The 19037-nt window shown below is 38.8% G+C and overlaps 1 protein-coding gene across 2 annotated transcripts; it reads left to right on the top strand.

The window, feature by feature from the left end:
* Positions 1 to 3492: 3492 nt before the first annotated feature.
* On the top strand, positions 3493 to 17637 carry irf2b (interferon regulatory factor 2b). 2 transcript variants are annotated; one of them, XM_069531980.1, is made up of 9 exons: positions 3493 to 3733; positions 5708 to 5800; positions 8945 to 9044; positions 9376 to 9552; positions 9696 to 9742; positions 11102 to 11222; positions 12480 to 12632; positions 13730 to 13767; positions 14440 to 17637. In XM_069531980.1, the coding sequence occupies exons 2-9, from the start codon at positions 5714 to 5716 to the stop codon at positions 14677 to 14679; spliced, it is 963 nt and encodes a 320-aa protein (XP_069388081.1). In that variant the 5' UTR covers positions 3493 to 3733; positions 5708 to 5713; the 3' UTR covers positions 14680 to 17637. The 2 variants fall into 2 exon arrangements, with proteins under 2 accessions (XP_069388081.1, XP_069388080.1); XM_069531979.1 differs by lacking the exon at positions 3493 to 3733 and adding an exon at positions 3873 to 4055.
* The last annotated feature ends 1400 nt before the right edge of the window (positions 17638 to 19037 follow it).

Below are 19037 nucleotides of genomic sequence, written 5' to 3'. Positions count from 1 at the left end.
TAATGTTGGTCTCAGTTGCACAGATCAGAATATGTTGTATAAAAATCACAAAATGTCCAAGCAACAAAAAACTAAAACATGATTGGAGCATGATTGTTGCTTGTATGAGACAGTCACCAAAGAGAAGACCCCAGAAGGTGACTGATGTTCAACATCACCTCGTTCAACATCATATGGCAAACACAGGAGAGGACAGCGTCCTTCCTGGGAACCCATCCCCAGGAGGTGCTGCTCATCCAAAGCCCACATGACAAATATCTAGTGTTTTGATCAATACATTTACAGAGGCCAACAGAGCAACACAAACACAAGGTGGGTAAATGATAAATCTTAATGTAGGTTCACTTTCACAGTACCATGTGGTTCTTAGATATCAACACACAAGAGATGTGTGGGCATGGTTTGTGTGCACATATACATATATATATATATATATAAACAAGGCTCAAAAAAATTAAGGGGACACTTAAATCAAATGTAGGCTTTCAATGAACATGAATTAGCTAACCATCACTCACCCACCAACAAACTGGTCATGCTGGATGATGTTAAATGCAGCATAACGTTCACCACAGCGTCTCCAGACTCTTTCCCACGTGTCACATGTGCTCAGTGTCAACCTGCTGGAGGTCATTTTCTGGAGCTCTGGCACTGCTCCTCCTGTTCCTCCTCACAGGAAGGAGCAGATACCGGTCCTGCTTCTGGGTTGATGCTCCATGCTGCCCTGTCTGTCCAGCTCTCCTCGTGTAACGGCTGGTCTCCTGGTATCTTGCACCAAAGCAGATGAAATTGATTCACAATTACTTTTGCTTCCTCACTGAACAGATTGACATCCCTGGAGGTTTTATACTGGGAGGATTAAGTGTTCTCTTAATTCTTTTTAACAGTTTATGTGAATGATTTACACTTTACACTTTAAATAAAACACCACTAGAGGGCGCAAGAGAAATACTATGGGCCTTGATGCCACAGAACTGCTTGTCTGATGATACAATGGGATGTGTGTGTGCGCGCGCTCGTATGTAAGAGAGAGAGAGAGAGAGAGAGAGAGAGCGTGTTTTGCTGTTGAACTATAAACTTCATTGATAGTTATCAGACCTCTCCCCAGTCCCAGTTTAAATGTGTCTGCATGTGTGTATGTGCGTATATAAGTGTGTGTATGTGTGTGTGTGTGTGTGTGTGTGTGTGTGTGTGTGTGTGTGTGTGGGTGCAGTTATGTATAAAGTGCAGCTATTTTCACTCCATCCTCCTCCTGACCTGATGTCCGGTGTCGTTAGTTGTGGTTAAACTCTGACCAAAGTGCATTTTACAAATGTTCTGTTGTTTCTTCTTACGAGAATTGCTTTCTCCTAGTAAATTGTTATTGTGGTAATAAATGACTAATGATGTAATAACGATTTATAGCGTATTGTGACTTCAAGAGGATGCGTCTTTTATTTATAATCTGTATGTGAAAGATCAAGAAGGCACAAGAGTTGTTGTTATTATGGATTTTGTATCATATAATTAGCTTCCTTTGTTTTAAATGACATTGCATTTAACTTCTTATCTTTGATGTTTGGATTTCTTGTTTTTATCTGTTTGTCCTCTTTGGGAAGCAGTTGGTAAGGAAGGTGCGTTTGGAAGGGTGCTATTTAAATAAAGTTATTATTATTATAATTAAGAGATGAAAATGAGCCATAAACTCTGTGCACCTATTCAATGACCTATATTGTAACTATGTTGAACTGCATTGTTCCTGTGCGTTAAAATAACATTTCACCTCAAATGTATTAATTTATCTTAATATAAGACTGATTTATTTTGTCTTTTGAAAACATTTAAACTATACAAGGAGAATTTGTATCTTGTATGATAAAAATAACTATTATTATTATTATTTACTTACAATGTTTTTTTCTCATTCACAAATTCCCTAGCCCCTTATCCAAACCCTTAACACAGACCTAAACCTAATTCTACCAGTCAAAATGTCCTCACATTCCACACACTACGTGATCCCTCTGTAGGGTCTCACACTCACACTCACGCGCCCATGCACTCTGATGGCTTTAAGTTTCTGGTTTCGTTTCCAGCATCAGCTGCGCAGAAAGGGGCCGGACAGGCTGGGGAGGGGGGGGAGGGGGGGAGAGAAAGAGGAAGTGAAAATGAAATCCAGCCCAAAGATCCTCTGTGTTTTCCACAGAACAGAGTCAGAGCTTTCATTTGGTTCATGGCCGCTGTATCCCTGGTGGTCCACACTTTTTTTTGCCACAGCAGCAACTTCTCATAGGTTATTAATCACAAAATAACCAACATAATTATATTCAGAGATGTAGACTATAAAGCTGAACTATCTCAAATATGAACAATGACAGTGCAGTATGGGATATTTAGGCCTTTTGTCTTGTACCGATCCTACACTGGCCTTATAATGTAGAGGCTATATAAAGTCATACATTGTCCTCTTTGTGAAGCACTGTGTAACAGCTGTTTTGAAAGGGGCTTTAGAAATAGACATATAATAATAATAATAGCTAGGATTAAAGCTGGCTGAAGTTAATATAAATGTTCTCATTGTACACTTGCTGTAATTAATATAATAAAATGCTTCTGTATAATATCAAATATCAAAATTAAAGGGATAGTTCACACAAAAATGAAAAATCACTCATTATCTCAACACTATGCAGATGGAGGGGTGGGTGAAGTTTTTGAGTCCACAAAACACTTTGGGACTCTCAGGGGTAAACAGCGTTGGAGCCAAATCCAATACTATTGAAGTAACTGGGGACCAGTTCTTTTGAATGTAAAAAAAAACAACAGAAAAAAACATGAAATGCCTCCATACTGCTCCTGTGGTGTCATCCAAGTGTCTGTAAGCCCCGACATTCAAATCTGACTTAAAACGGTGTCATTTACACCATGTTTTTAACCTAAATGTCCTCTGACACGTTCACACGCACACACTGAAACAATCTCTCGACCGAGGGTGCACGTAAGCGTCGCTAGTTCTGGTAGCATCGCTGCAGTTACTGCTGAGTATCGCTGATGTCGTCAAAGTGCCCCTTGAGTGAGAAATTTCACTCATTATCTACTCACCACTATGCATCAGGAGATAATGAGGGAATTTTCATTTTTGGGTGAACTACCCCTTTACTTTGGGTTGCTCATATGAAATAATTATTGTCATTATAACAGTTTAACTACAACATATAATCCATGTGTTGGCAAAAATAAATCTATATTTGCTTTCATAAAATGTCCCATTAGAAATGATTTGATTTTGCACACAAATGTGCGTCATGTTTTGCGTATACATGCAAAACACGACGCACTTCTTTCAGCTTTGTATAACTACAGAAACACCACGTGCAAAAAACCCCAAAAAACATATAAATGAAACACAGCGTGAGGAAATCATTTCGGTTTGTTTTCACGGTCACCGGAAAGAAGAGCGGAGTGAGTCCTCCTCGCATTTGAACTCCTCTGGTGGAGCGCGCACGCGGCCGCAGACACTTCCGCGACGGCGCTCGAGAGCAGGAGGGGGATTTCCAGCGCGAGCCCCCACTTCCCCTCAGCGGCCGCTGTTTTGCTTTCGCTCTCCGAGCAGAAACAGAAAAGAACCGCCGACACACTTTTGTTTTCCACTTTGTGTGAAAGTCGGTGGCAGAAGTTGAGCCGTGTGACTCGGGCTGGTGTCGTCGGTGTGTCAAGCGGGAGCCCGGAGCTACAGGCCGTCCTCAGCGAGCAGGTACCGTCTCATTTCCGCATATTCACGCCGTCGGGTCGCAGACATGACGGCTCCCTCTCGCTCTGCAAGTGAAAGTGCGACTAGTTGTGTTGACTCGGAGCTGGAGTGTATTTTCACTTTTGCCTCGGTTGTTGTTTCTTTTTAGGACCAGCGCGACCACACGGGGCGGGTTAACTTTGACTACGCGGCTCTGTAACGCAAACTAAAGCTGCTCCTAACATTTGCTAACAAGTGGACGAGACGCAGATAGAAGCAGGATCTTAGAAAACTACTGCTGCCAGTTGTTGTTGATGTTCCAGCTGCAGCTCTGCTGACCTGCTGTGTGAGGAGACATGATCGAAAACCAAACTGCACTGTTGTTAAAACTCGTCTGCAGGTTTTTGATTCTGCTGTGCAGCCCAGAAAAACTTGTTTTTAACGCATTGAGGAAATCGTGTTTCTCTGAGTTGTCGATCGTAAGCAGTGATATGTTTTACGTCCTAAAGTACCACTAGACCCTGTCAGTACTGCAGTGCTGCAAGTGTAATCGACATTTTGTACTTCAGTACAAGTTATTAACTCTTACAGGCCTTAATGTAATTCATTTACGTTTCTGAATCCAAAGATGCATAATAGTAGCATTAATTATAATAACTTTGTTTATACAGCACCTTTCCATTAACAACCATTACAATAGAGGGCAAGTAAAAATAATAATACAACAAATAAAATAACATTCAACATGTGAACACAGAATAACTTGTTTTCTAAAGACATGAAGTCTGTCAATATCACTTTGGCTTTAACAACACCAGAACACAGTCAATTATTTAAGATTTAAATTTAAATTGTATTTTACTTGACAGGGACAATGCACTTTGATCTCTTAGTGAAAGTAATTATTCTAATAATTATAACTTTATATATATATATATATAACACCTTTAAAAACAGCTGCCACTAAAGACTGCAAATTAAAATAGGAATACAAAACATCAGTGACAACAAGCAAAATAATACTGTATTTTATTGAAAATCAAAGTTAACTAACACTATAATACAAAATCTGAAATCAAAGTCAATAGGTAAATGAATACAGTATATTTTAAAAATAATGGCAAAGGAAGAGGAATAAAAGAAAGTAGTAACAATAACAATCAAGTAAAAGTACATTTTGAGTGATGATTTAAAAAAGACAGTGTTTCAAGCTAGTTTCAACTCTGAATAACTCCTGCAGACTATTCCAGAGGATTTTGGGCCTGCACATGATTTACTGACCTTTTGATTAATTTCAACCCTAAAATCAATGTGTTCTATAATGCGTCATACAAATATAAAAAAATATTTAAAACCAATGTTGGCCATAGACGTAAAAGACAGTGTCCTGTAGTCAGACTGCATGTGTGAAGTGTTGTATCAAGCAGCTGGAAGTTTCAACCCTGCACTACATGCAAAGGGATGATATTTTGTCACCCTGTTTGACCTGTTTGAGCTCAGTCCTCATGTCAGCAGGCAGCGTGTTGGCACACTGCAAACTTCACCCACCCTAGTGTGGGTGGGGTGGGTGAATGAGTATGCGGTATTCATTATCTTCTTTTTTATTTCTCACTTTTCCTTCTGCTGAAGAATTTTATTCAAAATGTTTATCAAATACAGAAAATATGTATTTTGTGGGCTAAAGGGCTGCAATAACAGACACGATTGCACAATTTTGTCTGGGAGCAGTTTTATGAGACAAAAATTAAGAAGTGGACCTGAGCAGGATTTCTATCTTTACAACCACAGACAAGAGGCTTTCAACACTTGTACTCTCTTGCCTCTACTAATTACTAACCCACTTTTGCTATTGTAACAATAAACTCTGTGTAACTTCCAAATATGATCGTTAAGTAAGCCTAACCGTAGTCACCATTCATACATATGCTACTATTTATTTTTATTATACAGCAATTATAATTATACAGTAATCATAATTACATGTTTGTGTGTTCACAGGCCACAATGCCAGTAGAGAGAATGAGGATGCGACCGTGGCTGGAGGAGCAAATCAATTCATGTCAGATACCAGGACTGAAATGGGTTAATAAGGTATGTGAGCAGACACACACACACGGATATGAAAAATATTCTCAGAGAACTAAAGCTGTAAACTGTTAGGAAACGTCTCACTTGGCGCATTATTAAAAATATTAAGGTAGGCCTCTCACAATAACACATATTTTCCCGGAAATTATTGCAATACATTTATTTATTATCATCATATTATTGTTATCATTGGGAAACCATTTTATATCACTGATATTATTGCATAATCATGCAAGTACACCTTTTTAATGAGAAATTAAATTAAATTTTTTAAGAATATACAGTCTCACATTTGAATTAGAATTAAAAATAGTAACATATCCTGAAAAAATAAAAACATAAATGAAATAGACCACACTCAACCAAAACAATAAATAAAATGAACTCTAGCTCTTGAATAAATATTAAAGGTACAGTGTGTTGAATTTTGTGACATTGAGTGTTGAAATTGCATGTTGCTGCTGAACAACCCTCACCTCACCATCTCCTTCCAAACATGAAAAATAGCCTCTGGTAGCTTCAGTTGTCATAAAAACTCAAAGATGTTTAGTTTGTCCAGTCTGGACTAATGTAAAAAACATGGCGGCCTCCATAGAGAGGACCCCCTCAATGTACATATAAAGTATTTCAAAATAAAATACCTTTTCTGGGGTTAAGAAAACTACAATTCATACAATTTAGATGAAACAAGCTCAGTAAACTGGATGAGATGGTTATGATTTAGATGAGATTTTAGCTTTGTGTTGTGTTTCCTTGTGTGTGTCTGTCTGTCTGCTTGTTTTTGTCACTTTTGACACACAACTTGGCAATCACATGGATTTAATTATTATTCGAATATGTCAAATCATTAATCCAGATTGTTCCAGCTGCTTTAACACTGACTGATGTCCTGACTGTGGGCTTCTTGTGTTGTTTGTAGCAGGCGACTGCGTACACACAACATGTTGGACTTTTTTTGTGTATTTAAATGTGTGTCCAATTAAATCTAGAGTGATTCAAACAAACACAAAGTAAACGTCGGTACTGTTCAGGTCTTAATAACCTGTGGTTAGTGTTAGTGTTAAAGGTTCAGTGTGTACAACTTAGTGACATCTAGAAGTGAAGTGTCATGTTGCAGCTGAATGCTCCTCATCTCACCCTCCCCTTTCCAAAATGAAAGAGAACCTGTGGTGAACTTCAGTTGTCATGAAAACTCAAAAGGTTTTAGTTTGTCCAGTTTGGACCAGAGTAAAAAACATGGCGGCCTCCACAGAAATGATAGATTGATTACTTTATTCATTCCCAAAGGGAAAGTAGGTCGTCATAGCATATTGGTATTTGGATACTATAAAAATACAAAAGAATAAGATACTGTAGGTAGAAAAATATAAAACAATAAAAACCAAAATAAAAACATGGAATAGGACAAAGGCACTTCAAAAAACACAAGATAAATAGTTAGATAAGGTACAGTGGCAAGATGATGGTAATAGTACTGATGATATGATGGTAATGTTATTGTTACTAAAGAGTATATAATAATAGTACAGTATATATAGTATATAATATAATACATAATAATAACATATATATGTACAACACCAGTGTAACAACAGTATATAATAAAAATAACAGTATATAGTAATAATGGCAGCAACAGTATATCATAATAGTAATAATAATAACATACACATAGAAATGTGTCCTATATTTAGCCTGTTCAAGGTGTGCATATGTACATAACTGCAATATATAATATGTACACATGTGTATATATATATATATATATATATATATATATATATACACACACACACAAGATATGATATAATATGATATATAGTATAGGTATAATATATGCATAAAAATATGTGACTATACGCGATATACTTACAATAGATAATATACTATGAATATGAATATGTAAATAGAATGTGCAAAAAGACAAGAATATTGTATGAAAGATATATAATATCACATAGTAATAACACATATCACATATAATATGAAGTAAATGTTTCAGTATTGGAGCGGAGTGTTGTACAGGGTACACAGTGCAAAGGTGACAGGTAGCAAAAGGTGACAGGTAGAATTAGTGCAGTTCTGTGATGGTGGCTCTGACAGAGGTAGATGAGTTGTAAAGTCTTATTGCGGTTGGGAGGAACTTCCTGTATCGTTCCTTAGAGCAGCAGGGTTGAATGAGTCTGTTGCTGAAGCTGCTCTTTAGCTTGTCCGGTGTTTTGTGGAGGGAGTGAGAGGGATTGTCCATGATTGCCAGCAGTTTTGCCAGTTCCACCACCCCTTCCAGGGTGACAAGCTTAGAGCCAACCACTGACTCAGCTTTCCTGATCAGTTTGTTCAGTCTGTTGGTGTCCTTTATCTTGATGCCTGCACCCCAGGACACCGCAGCAAAGAAGATGGTGCTCGCCACAACAGACTGATAAAACATCTGCAGCATCTTGTTGCAGACATTAAAGGACCTGAGCCTCCTCAGGAAGTAAAGCCGCCTCAGGCCCTTCTTGTAGAAAAATGACCCCCCTCCATGTAAATATAAAGTTTTTAAGTATAAAGGGCCCATTCTATGGTAAAGAAAACAACAATTCATACAATTTAGTTGAAACACACCAGTGAAAACATCACTAGGATTATTTTATATAAAATTTCTGCCAAAAATCCCTTTCACCTAAATCTTATACACTGAACTGAAAGTGAGGGCAGGTCAGCAGGAGTGTGGTGGGACGACACCCAGACAGAGACTCTGACACGGTACAAACCAACTGCTGCTTCTGCTCTGATCTTGAGTCAGCGGCACTTATCATTTTACAGCAGTGGTGCATAGTGGAGACCCTGTTATCATGCGTGCGTGTGTGTGCGCGCGCGCAAGACAGTGTGTGTGAGTTGGGGCGGGTCAGCCCGGGGCCTGTGTGTGAGTGTGTAAACTCTGCACTTACACTGAAAGGGGGAGTTGAGAGAAGCGACACAACTCACCAGCTAAATGTTTGGCACACCAGTGCAACCAAGGGATAGATTTACTTGCATTTCACGCATGTGTCACACGCGTCCAAAATATTAAGCGTGGCAGTAAAGATTTTGGTGTGGCGATCCATCACACAGAAGTGTTACTAGGAGAATCTGAATCAAGACCTGAGCATGTGTAAATGTTTACAGGAAAAGAGAATCTTCCAAATCCCGTGGATGCATGCTGCGCGCCATGGCTGGGACTTGGAGAAAGATGCACCGCTCTTCATGAAATGGGCCATACACACAGGTAATACAAAGATTTACCTATACAGTCACTCCTTCTGCCTTTCATTGGGTTTTTCAAATCACAGAAAGCTAAATTTGCATCCTGTTTTCAGGTAAGAAATCATGTTCTCATGGATTGTCCTTTTCAATTAGATCCCAGGACATATAATGCTTTAGCTGAATAGTTTATAACTGGGTTCACATAATGTACCATACATACTGGTATCATGGATTCATATATAACAGCCTGAAAAGTGGCATTTATACACGTATCCTCCTCATGATATTAGCCAATTTAAGCCAAAAATCATCTCTGTAATAACAATAATAAGAATTATGCTGTTTGTGTTCAGGTAAATACCAGCCAGAGGTAGACCGTCCGGATCCAAAGACATGGAAGGCGAATTTCCGCTGTGCCATGAACAGTCTGCCAGACATTGAGGAAGTGAAGGATAAAAGCATCAAAAAGGGAACTAACGCCTTCAGAGTTTATAAGATGCTCTCCTCCGCAGAGAGAAGTATGAAGAAAGGTGAGCGCTGTTATCTTACTCCACTAAAACTGACTTACTTTTAATTCCATATTCACTGATTAAAGACACTCAAGACTGGCTGTACATTTTGGTTTTTAAAAATGATCTCTATAATCGATGTCTTTCTGTGTTTGTCTATTTAGGAAAGAAGAAGTCTGACAAAGAGGGGAGGCCCAAGGAAAATAAAGAGGTAAATAAACTGATAAAAGCCCTCCTCACACATGGAACCAACAACACTGGCAAGATAAGGTGGCTTTTACCTACATAACACAAAACTGTCTTTATCAAGTCTCTCCACACTTTAAAATAACCATTTAATATTTTGAATGTGCTCACCATGAGCAGCAGCATTGCAGAGGAGTAGAGGCGTGACAGGGAACACAAATACCACGGAAGAAGAGTTTCTGATTTCATACTCATTTGCAATTTAACTGTAACTTGCGGGTACTGGTCTGGTGACATTAGGCATCATAAGAATATTTACTTTACCCAGAAATGTTGCTTTTGTATCAAAGCAGATCAAATGATTTCTGAAAGCCGTAGCAGAGGTGGCAGATTGCCTCAGTATCTAACGTTAACAATCATCTCCGGTTCCCACAGACGTTTGGCAGAGAGTGGGAGCAGTAACCAAGTGCTCCTCCTCCATCTGCCTCGGTTTCTCTGTAATGCACATGTTTAAGCAATACAAAGTAAAACCAATAGCTACTAGTTCCATTTTAGATAATAAAATGATCAAATTGGCTGCTGTATTATTAGAGTCAGCAGAAAGTAATAGAGAACATACATTTAATTAGAAATAAAATCTAAAATCATCGCTTAACTGTATTTTACTGTACTATACTGTAATTTGCTTTGAAGAACATTCAATATTCACAATCGTATCAAAAATCTGTGACATATATATATATATATATATATATATATATATATATATATATATATTCAGGTCAAAGCCACTGATTTTAAGTGTGCTAATGTGTTTGCACTGGCTCATTGCAGTACAGCTGTCTTATTGGACTTCCTCACTATCACAGTAAAATGTAATGAATGAATGAACTAAACAATGTACAGTATATTATAGATAAATGGACATGTGAACATTGATGTCCATATAACTGGTTTAGCTGAGCTTCTGTGTTTGTGTAGAAGTTTGAATGAAATGTTTTCTGTTCTATATGAAGCACTGATACAGTTGTTGATGGCAGTTCGATGACTATAATATGGAGCCCCCCCATTAGGAATGCTTGGGGGCCGATGCCCATACTGATATTGAGGGCAGAAAATGTTTTGGGCCGATAAAAATAAGAAAATATTTGTGAGTCCTTATCAAACCCTAATGACAGAGAAAAGTAATTGAAGCTTGACATTTTACTGCTTAACCATAAACTTACAAAATCCAGATATATCTGTGAAAGTATCAGCCAACCAATAAATTGTCTGGGCTCTAATTTAAAAGACCCTTTCACACACAATGGTATGTATGGTACATTTAACCATATCGGTTTTCCATAATCTATCTTTTTCAGCTTTTTGTTCTTCTCACCCTCAGGCAGCTTCTCCGTTTCCAGACAAAATTGTTCTCCAAGCTGATGCTGGACCTATTGACTATTCCAAACAGGAAGAGGTCAAGCAGGAACCCATAGAGTCAACAGTGATGGACAGTGCCTCAGGTATGACACAGGTGTCTTCTTTTTAGTCATTTCAGACATGTCCTATGGAGGATCTCCGGAGAATTGGGTCCGGATTTTCTCCGTAGTTTTCCTTTCACACATGCACATCGCAGCAGGAGGCTCTCTGCTCAGACACATTCACAACAGCAACATGTAATATGCAGAGTTCTGGTGAGGGGTGGTACAGTAGACAGTGGCAAGAAGTAACATCACATCGACAACAGCGTCAGCTCTTAGCACCACAAACTCTCTTGAAATCTTTGTTGGTGTCTTTATGTGTATCCCCTGCTATGCACTCACATCGCATTTTTATACTAGGGGGCAGGTGGAGAAAGTATGTCACTTGGACATTTGCATTCACACATACAGCTCTGGAGAAAATGTGGAGGATCTCCAGAATTCAGTGTATGTCTTAAAGCAGTTTATGTGGTTGTTGGGGCTGTGACCTGGCCCCTGGTTTTGGCCAATGTTGAAGAACAAACATTTTGCCTGGATGTGTTTGTCATGGTGAAAGACAAGAAGAAGCAAGAAAAATTGAATTTGCTTGCTCCTTTCAAACACAGGGACACTTCAAAATGCAGTACATCAGAAACCAAAGTTACGTTAATAAGGTTAGAATTGCATATAAAAAGTTCCCTTCAGTGATATAAAAAATAGGCACAAAAGACCTGAATTTCATTTTTTGTGCAGTGAAATGTAAGTTGCCACAAAATCAATTAAGAAAATAAAAATGCCAGTAATTGAACTGGGATTTGATTATCATTTTAAAAGTTGTGGAACATTTAAGATTATCAGGATTGAGGCTCCATATATCCACAGCAGAGTAGTTACAGTGGTGAATGAGCAAAGTCCAAAAACCAGCATGTAGGTGATTGAAGTGTTATGTCTGGTGTTGTCCTGAATGGACATATTGTGTGTTAAATAAATCTTCCACAAAGTATCTTCTTGATTCTGTGTTAAACCATTTGTTTAAAAGTTCAGCTGTAAAGAAACTAGAAGAGACCTCTTTTTTCCCTGTTTGACATGAGGCCTTGATGAGCTCTCAGCTTGTGGTGCAAAGGTTGTGCTCTGAGTCAGAGATTTTTTTCAGAACTATGTACAAATATGGTAAAGAAACACTCTTTGTCTTATACTCTTACAGTAGTGGATAGGTTCTATATGTTACTGTCATTTAATCAGTAGATCTTTTCCAGAGTCGGGTCAGAGTGTGCATGCGTGTTCAGTTTATTATAACATAACCTTTGTGTCCATTCATAGCCATTAACAGCTCAGTCGAAGACCACGTGATCACGAGCGAGCAGCTGCCATTTGTCTGTCAGACAATTGAAGTAACCACTGAGAATGAGGAGCAAACTGTTAGCTCCTCCCACTCGTACCCGCTCCAAATCTCCCCTGTTTCTTCATGCTGCGGTGAGAAGGCACACACACACACACACACACACACACACACACACACACACACACACACACACACACACACACACACACACACACACACACACACACACCACACACCACACAAAACCACATTTATTACCAGAATTTGCATAAACAGCTCATGCTGCTGTGCTTTCTCATAACACAGTTTGGACCACAGCACCATCAAGTGCACATTTTTTAGTTAAAAGTATAATATTTACACCTAAAGCATCAACTGGCTGTTAAGCTCAATGCATTTGATGTAGGCAAGTGGTTTTATTTAAAAAAAGTGGTTCAGCTGGTGACCCGATAATCTGACGTCATTACATCACCTGTTATTACACAATCCACTCCAATAAAGCGTCTCCTTTATCACTGTCACCAGATTTTATCTGAAGTGCAGAAAATTGTGGGCAAACTAACTGAGTGTGGTAAGAAGTAACCACTGTCAACAGTGGTTAACAGCAATTATTGTGTCAGATAACAGTGTTTTAATCAGACTCTTTGAAGCTGCTTTTGAACTGAATAGTCATATTGAAATAAAAGAATAAAGACTTCAATAATTTATCTCGGAAATAATTACACTGGAGACTTAACAAGTTTTTGTTGTAGTGTCATTTTGAAAATAAAATTAAAAAAGACCCATAACCATAGAGACTTACTTGACAGTAAACATAGTGATATTAGAAAAATATTTTTTAGATTCTTCCAAATCTTGTATTCATTTGCTTATCTCCCCTCTGTATTTCCAAGTTTAACTGCTCATTCAGACAGAGCTGTCTCTTATATTTTCCATCCCTCCTTCCTCTCTGTACATTTGACCCTTTTTTGATCTCACACTTAATCATTGTCGTTGTTTGTCTTCACTCTCTTTTGTTTATTTGTTAGGCTTGTTTACTTAGCAGATTGTACATTTAGTGAAGACAGTAGAAAAGTGAAATGCTAGGTATCTGCCATGTTAATATGGTTTGGCAATTTAAATCAAGATTTACTGGAATTCCACCCCTTCTCTTGAACTCTTTCTCTCTGATATATTTCCCGAGTACTGTTTTATCACTGCAATTTTGAATGTGTGTTTGTTTCTACAGGCAGTGACACAGACAGTGACACAGAAGATACTAAAGAGGTGAGTCTCACATTGTACACAATCACAAAGGAGACAGTGATGATGAAATGATTAACTGCTCTGATCTTTAGATAAACAGGTTTTCACCTGTTTTGACTTTTCTGGTAAAATAGGGTGTGAATGTGGTGTCTGTGCGTGTGCGTGCGTGCGTGTGTGTGTGTGTGTGTGTGTGTGTGTGTGTGTGTGTGTGTGTGTGTGTGTGTGTGTGTGTGTGTGTGTGTCTCTTTGTGTGTTTTACTTTTCCTTCCTGTAATGTTGTGAGGCTGAGAAAAGGGAGGGCCTTGTCAGGAACTCTGACTGTCAAACATTAACAGACAGATCTAAGGTTGTTCTTCTGTAGTACATTGTACCCACAGTGAACACACGTCTGTATCTACACACACCAATACTACAACTTATCAGTGGTAATATTTTTGGTGTTTAATTTTTCAGTGTAATCCAGTACAGTAAAATAAATAATTTGATCTTATCTTGCTCAAAAAATACATAGGTGTCAAATGTTACCCTGAGGTTCTTGACATATGATAAACAGCTATGAAGTGTAGTTAGATTGTTCAGCCTATGTGCTTTAAATGAGGTATTAATGTGTATCATCTGTGAATTTAAATGTTGTCTTGCAGCCTTTTGTGTTGTGTATTATATGGAGTTTCACGATCTCTCCTTTTTTAATAGGGTATCAGTGCAGTCTGGAAGCGGGACTACAGCACATCAGTCCTCAGAGTTCCCACATGTTCTCTGCCCGGCATGGACACTTTTGTCAACGCAAACAAGCCCAACTTCAGAGTCACCAGCATGCGAGACCCAGACCCTCTCATCAGCTACCACACAGACGGCTGGACGTCGGAGACCAGCCACACCCATGAGATGCGTGCAAGTGTCATAATGAAAACCTCCGACGTTACCTCTTCCTGACCCCAGAAGTAGGGTATCCTAGCTGTTGTCAGAGCATAGGAATGACAGAGAATGTTGTTTGTCTTCATCAGGGCCACTCGGTGCCTAAAAGGCCAAACTACCAAATCTGTGATTTTGATTGTTTCCCATTTGATTGGAAAAATTGCTGACTGGTGTTAATGATATCCTCCGGTGCTTGACTTGCTCACTAATTAGGGAACACTGAAGCCGTTTATACTTTCTGCATCTGCATGGCTGCGACGGTTTGCATACATTTCATCAAGTTCCCATTTCTGCAAGGGTTTTTGAACAATCCCTGTCCAGATTAAAATTATGAAAATGTGGAATGTAGGCAATCGTGAATCCATACTGTATATGTGGCACGTGTGTTCACATTTGTTCTGGACGACAGTGTATTTAGTCTTGATCATCCATGTGTCACAGGTAGATTATTTTCCCTGCTGCTTTTTGTCGACACTTTAGAACACCATCCTGAGTGAAGAGGAGATTTTGCACTTTTTCATAATTTCTTAAGAAGGATTTTATGAGTGAAAATGTATTTTGTAGATGCCTAGCTTTGGCCAGGTTTTCATATTAATCAACCTTTTAAGATTTTAAGCTATTAACAGCTTCCAGTCAACCCAAACATTCAGTTCCTATGTGACATAGTCCCTAGTAGTTCATTACAGGAGGAGGTTATGTATGTAAAACCTATTTTGAATCTAAAACCACCTAATTTGACCACATTTAATATAAAATTACTTACCAGTTAAGTATAAGAACCCGTTACAAGACAAAATGTGTTGATGTCACTGTTTTGCTACCCACACTTAATGTCTATGTTTGCACAAACATCCTCTTTTCTCTTCATTTTATATTGCACAAATAATGGGAAAACAAAGAACCATTAACTTTCTATTTCAAAAGAGTGTAACTGTGAGCAGAAAACATTGTCTAAAATAATTTCCTGAGACACATGGATAGAACAAAGATTACGTAAGCCTAGAAACAAACTGTTCATAACAGAGGAACAAATGTTATGAGGAAGTTAAAGTCTCTGTTGGCAAACCAGCTCCACTAGCAGCAAGTCACAAGAAGATTCAGAGTCATGTTGTTGACAATCATGACAATCATTGATATGCCCCGAATTGCCCCATGCAAGCAGGTGTGTGTGTGTGTGTGTGTGTGTGTGCGCACGTGCGTGTGCATGCATGTGTGTGCGTAGGAACTTGTAAGTCTGGAAACCTCAGGTAAACGTGCCCGCCAACACAGTGCCATGAACTGACAAGATGAACAACAGACACGCTGACAGACGGACTGACAAGACTGTGAACAATGGGTTAATTTCTTCCGCTCCCTCCTGCCTCCTGGTGTTAATAGTGTACATAGCTTATATGTATGTATGCAAACTGCTTCTGCACCTTATGGACAGCACTGCTGTGTGTGTGTGTGTGTGTGTGTGTGTGTGTGTGTGTGTGTGTGTGTGTGTGTGTGTGTGTGTGTGTGTGTGTGTGTGTGTGTGTGTGTGTGTGTGTGTGTGTGTGTGTTGGGGAGGTGGTATTGAAGGTGTGTGGATGGATTCATATTATCTATGCTTTAGTCTGCTAACAGCCCAAAACTTCAGTCGATTCTGATGCTCAGTTTTGTCAGTGCAAGTCCTTAGTCTCCATCCCTGGAAAACACTTCCTGTGCCTCTGGCATCACTAAGCTACTGGTGTGTTAGCAGCTAGCAGGCTAAAAGCAGACTTCATTCCCAGGCTGCTTTCAGCAGAGCCCCAGCTCTAAAGGACAAACAGGACGCTGCCAAGATTGTGAACCAAACCCCTGTAGATTTTTGACACTGGACTCACATTACTGTCATGGTGAAATTATTTAAGGTTCTCATTCAAGGCGTTTGGGCTCACTTGACAGCAGATGTGGAATAGACGTCGCTTTTCCAAATGTTTCTTCAACATTTTTTCGCAACTTGCATCACATATTGAAAGATAATGGAAAATGTTTCTACTTCTCTGTGGTTACACGTCATAGTACTTGGAAATGCTCCTCACTCTGTGATTTTTTTTCTTCTTCTGCTCACAGCCTCTTTGAGTGCTACTGTATATTTCTACAACCAAGTCATAATGACCAAATCAGACATTTTTTTTTCACTATGTTTACTTGGACACCAATTTTCTAACAGTAATGTGATTAAGACAAGTCCAAGGAAGACACTGTTATGTAAACAGCATTCTCTGATAATCAATTAACATGTTTACATACAGGAATATGAATGGAAGATTCTGTTAGCAGCTTGTGTAAACATCATAAATATCTTATTCAGATTAAGGTCAATAGTCGGATTATTAGTGTCCATGTAAACATAGTTGGTAAAGGCAACAAATTCTTGTTTCTTTGCATGTAAATAGTATGGTTCATATTAGGCCTTTGCACCAGCACAAGTGTGTTGAATTAAATTTAATTTATAGTGTTCTCAACATTGAAGCATGAGCTGACTTGAAATCGACATGTTCTAATTAATGATGGCAATTCTGCTAATTAAATGTTCAGATCCTTCTGACTTCACAAGCCTGACAGTGGAAATTTTTTGTCATGGAACAACTGAAGTGCACTTAAACCTAGATTCCTGTTTTTGTCTATATTAAAGGGATGTCATTGCAGCCAAACGTTAGCAGGGGAATTTGTGTGATGATATGGTTATTTATCATGAGGCTGGCTGGTCTTTCTAACCTGCCTCCAACTTATGAGATTGAGAGCCACTGGATTACTTTCAAAACTAAGGTGTGTCCCACTGTTGGCACTTTGCACGTATGATAAAAAACAATATCACCATTCAGCTCCAAGGTTAAACAACACAGGTAACTGCCCAGCTGATAGAAATGTAACACCATTGTGTCATCACTGTTTATTCTGCATACATTATGAAAACTACATGTGAATCAACATGTAAATCTGAATAAAGACCGTTTTTGTATTTATTCAGATGAGTTTAATGTGTTTTGTGCATTGTGGAAAGATTGTACATGCTGGTTAGAGGTTTATCTTGTGCACTCATGAAGTTCAGAGTCCAGGTTTATGGGATGTGGGAGACTAGTAGAGCTCGTCTATCTGTTAGTGTTGAGATAAAAATGTCCAGTAAAAACAAAGTCCTCCATGTTGAGGACATGTTGTCTGTGTGTTCTGGAAAAAACACATCACTGCTCTGAGACTGTTCAAATTAGTCCATGTAACATCTGCACAAAAATATCAAGTGGTGTATGTGCTAAGTGGAAAATACTTCCTGTGTGTGTGAGATCTTTTTGTCAGAGCAGCAGATGTTCCCTTGTTTTAAACAAACACACACTCATACTCGCAGGTACAGCTCTTTCAGTTCAACCAGAGCACCAACTGCTGTTTCAGTTTCAGTTGCTGTTTTCAGTTCTCTCTTAACTTCCTGTCTCAGAGGCCTTGTGGATGGCTGGTCGGTTGCCTTGACGACTGCTAACCACATGCCATTTGTCATCATAAACGCTCCGTCCTTAGTGTGGCTTATATTTTACTCTATTTCACAAGATCCTTTGTATCCACGTCTCCTTCACTACACTTCTCTTGTTTTGGTTTAATGTCCACAGTCTCTACCTGGGCTTCTCTAACAATTCTTCAGATACTACAAGAAACTAAAGAAATCATTCTGTTCATAATTAAATTGTAAATTCTACTCTGCTGCTAATTCACATTAATGAAATAGTAATCTGAGCTAAATTTAATCATCTGGTTTCACTGAAAAGAAGTTACACGAGGAGAGGTTGATTTATTTTCTTAATTATAGTCTATATCTGCAAAACATGTTGATTCCTCATTTCTAGATTATTTACGAAAGTGAGGGCAACTATTGAGAAAACAATTTGATTAACTCAACTTCTGCAAGTTCTGCAGTTCAGCTCACTTTTACCATCTAGTGTTCAAATGCGGGATTACGTCTTCATTTCTCTGGTAAACACAGGTCAGAAAGGCTGTCAACACCATGAATCTTTTTATGTTCAAATATAGATACAGGTTGCTTATCTCAAGAGATTTTTAATAAGAATACTAAGGTCATAGAGCTTTTAGAACATTCAAACGTATTGGGAAAATCCCTATTGCAACCACAGCCAAAGAATTTGATCCCCTGGATTTCTGTGAGCTTAGCCTCGTTCTCATGTGTGAGACAAACACTGAGCTCTAGTGTTGCAGGGACTGATCTGTCGTGACATCCATCAGTCAACTCACGCTCCTGTTCATTTCTTCCATGAGACCTGCAGCCAGTGGTCTTCCGCTCTAATCTCCAGCTTAACTTTCTCTACCTGGAACTTGAAAGCGTTTAATTGTTTCTGCTGAAGCTCAGCGATCTTCTCCCACAGCTC

Source organism: Paralichthys olivaceus, chromosome 9, assembly GCF_024713975.1.
Source record: "Paralichthys olivaceus isolate ysfri-2021 chromosome 9, ASM2471397v2, whole genome shotgun sequence".
NCBI classification, from domain to species: Eukaryota; Metazoa; Chordata; class Actinopteri; order Pleuronectiformes; family Paralichthyidae; genus Paralichthys; species Paralichthys olivaceus.
The sequence above is the reverse complement of the archived record's forward strand: the minus strand, read 5'-3'. Positions and strand labels throughout refer to the sequence as shown.

What these genes read in the sequence shown, in the direction of transcription:
- irf2b (XM_069531980.1), top strand. Translation starts at nt 5,714, where the DNA reads ATGCCAGTAGAGAGAATGAGGATGCGACCGTGGCTGGAGGAGCAAATC. An exon ending in AGAGAGAAGTATGAAGAAAG is followed by an intron (nt 9,553 to 9,695) that starts GTGAGCGCTGTT and finishes TTGTCTATTTAG; the next exon opens with GAAAGAAGAAGTCTGACAAA. An exon ending in AGTGATGGACAGTGCCTCAG is followed by an intron (nt 11,223 to 12,479) that starts GTATGACACAGG and finishes GTCCATTCATAG; the next exon opens with CCATTAACAGCTCAGTCGAA.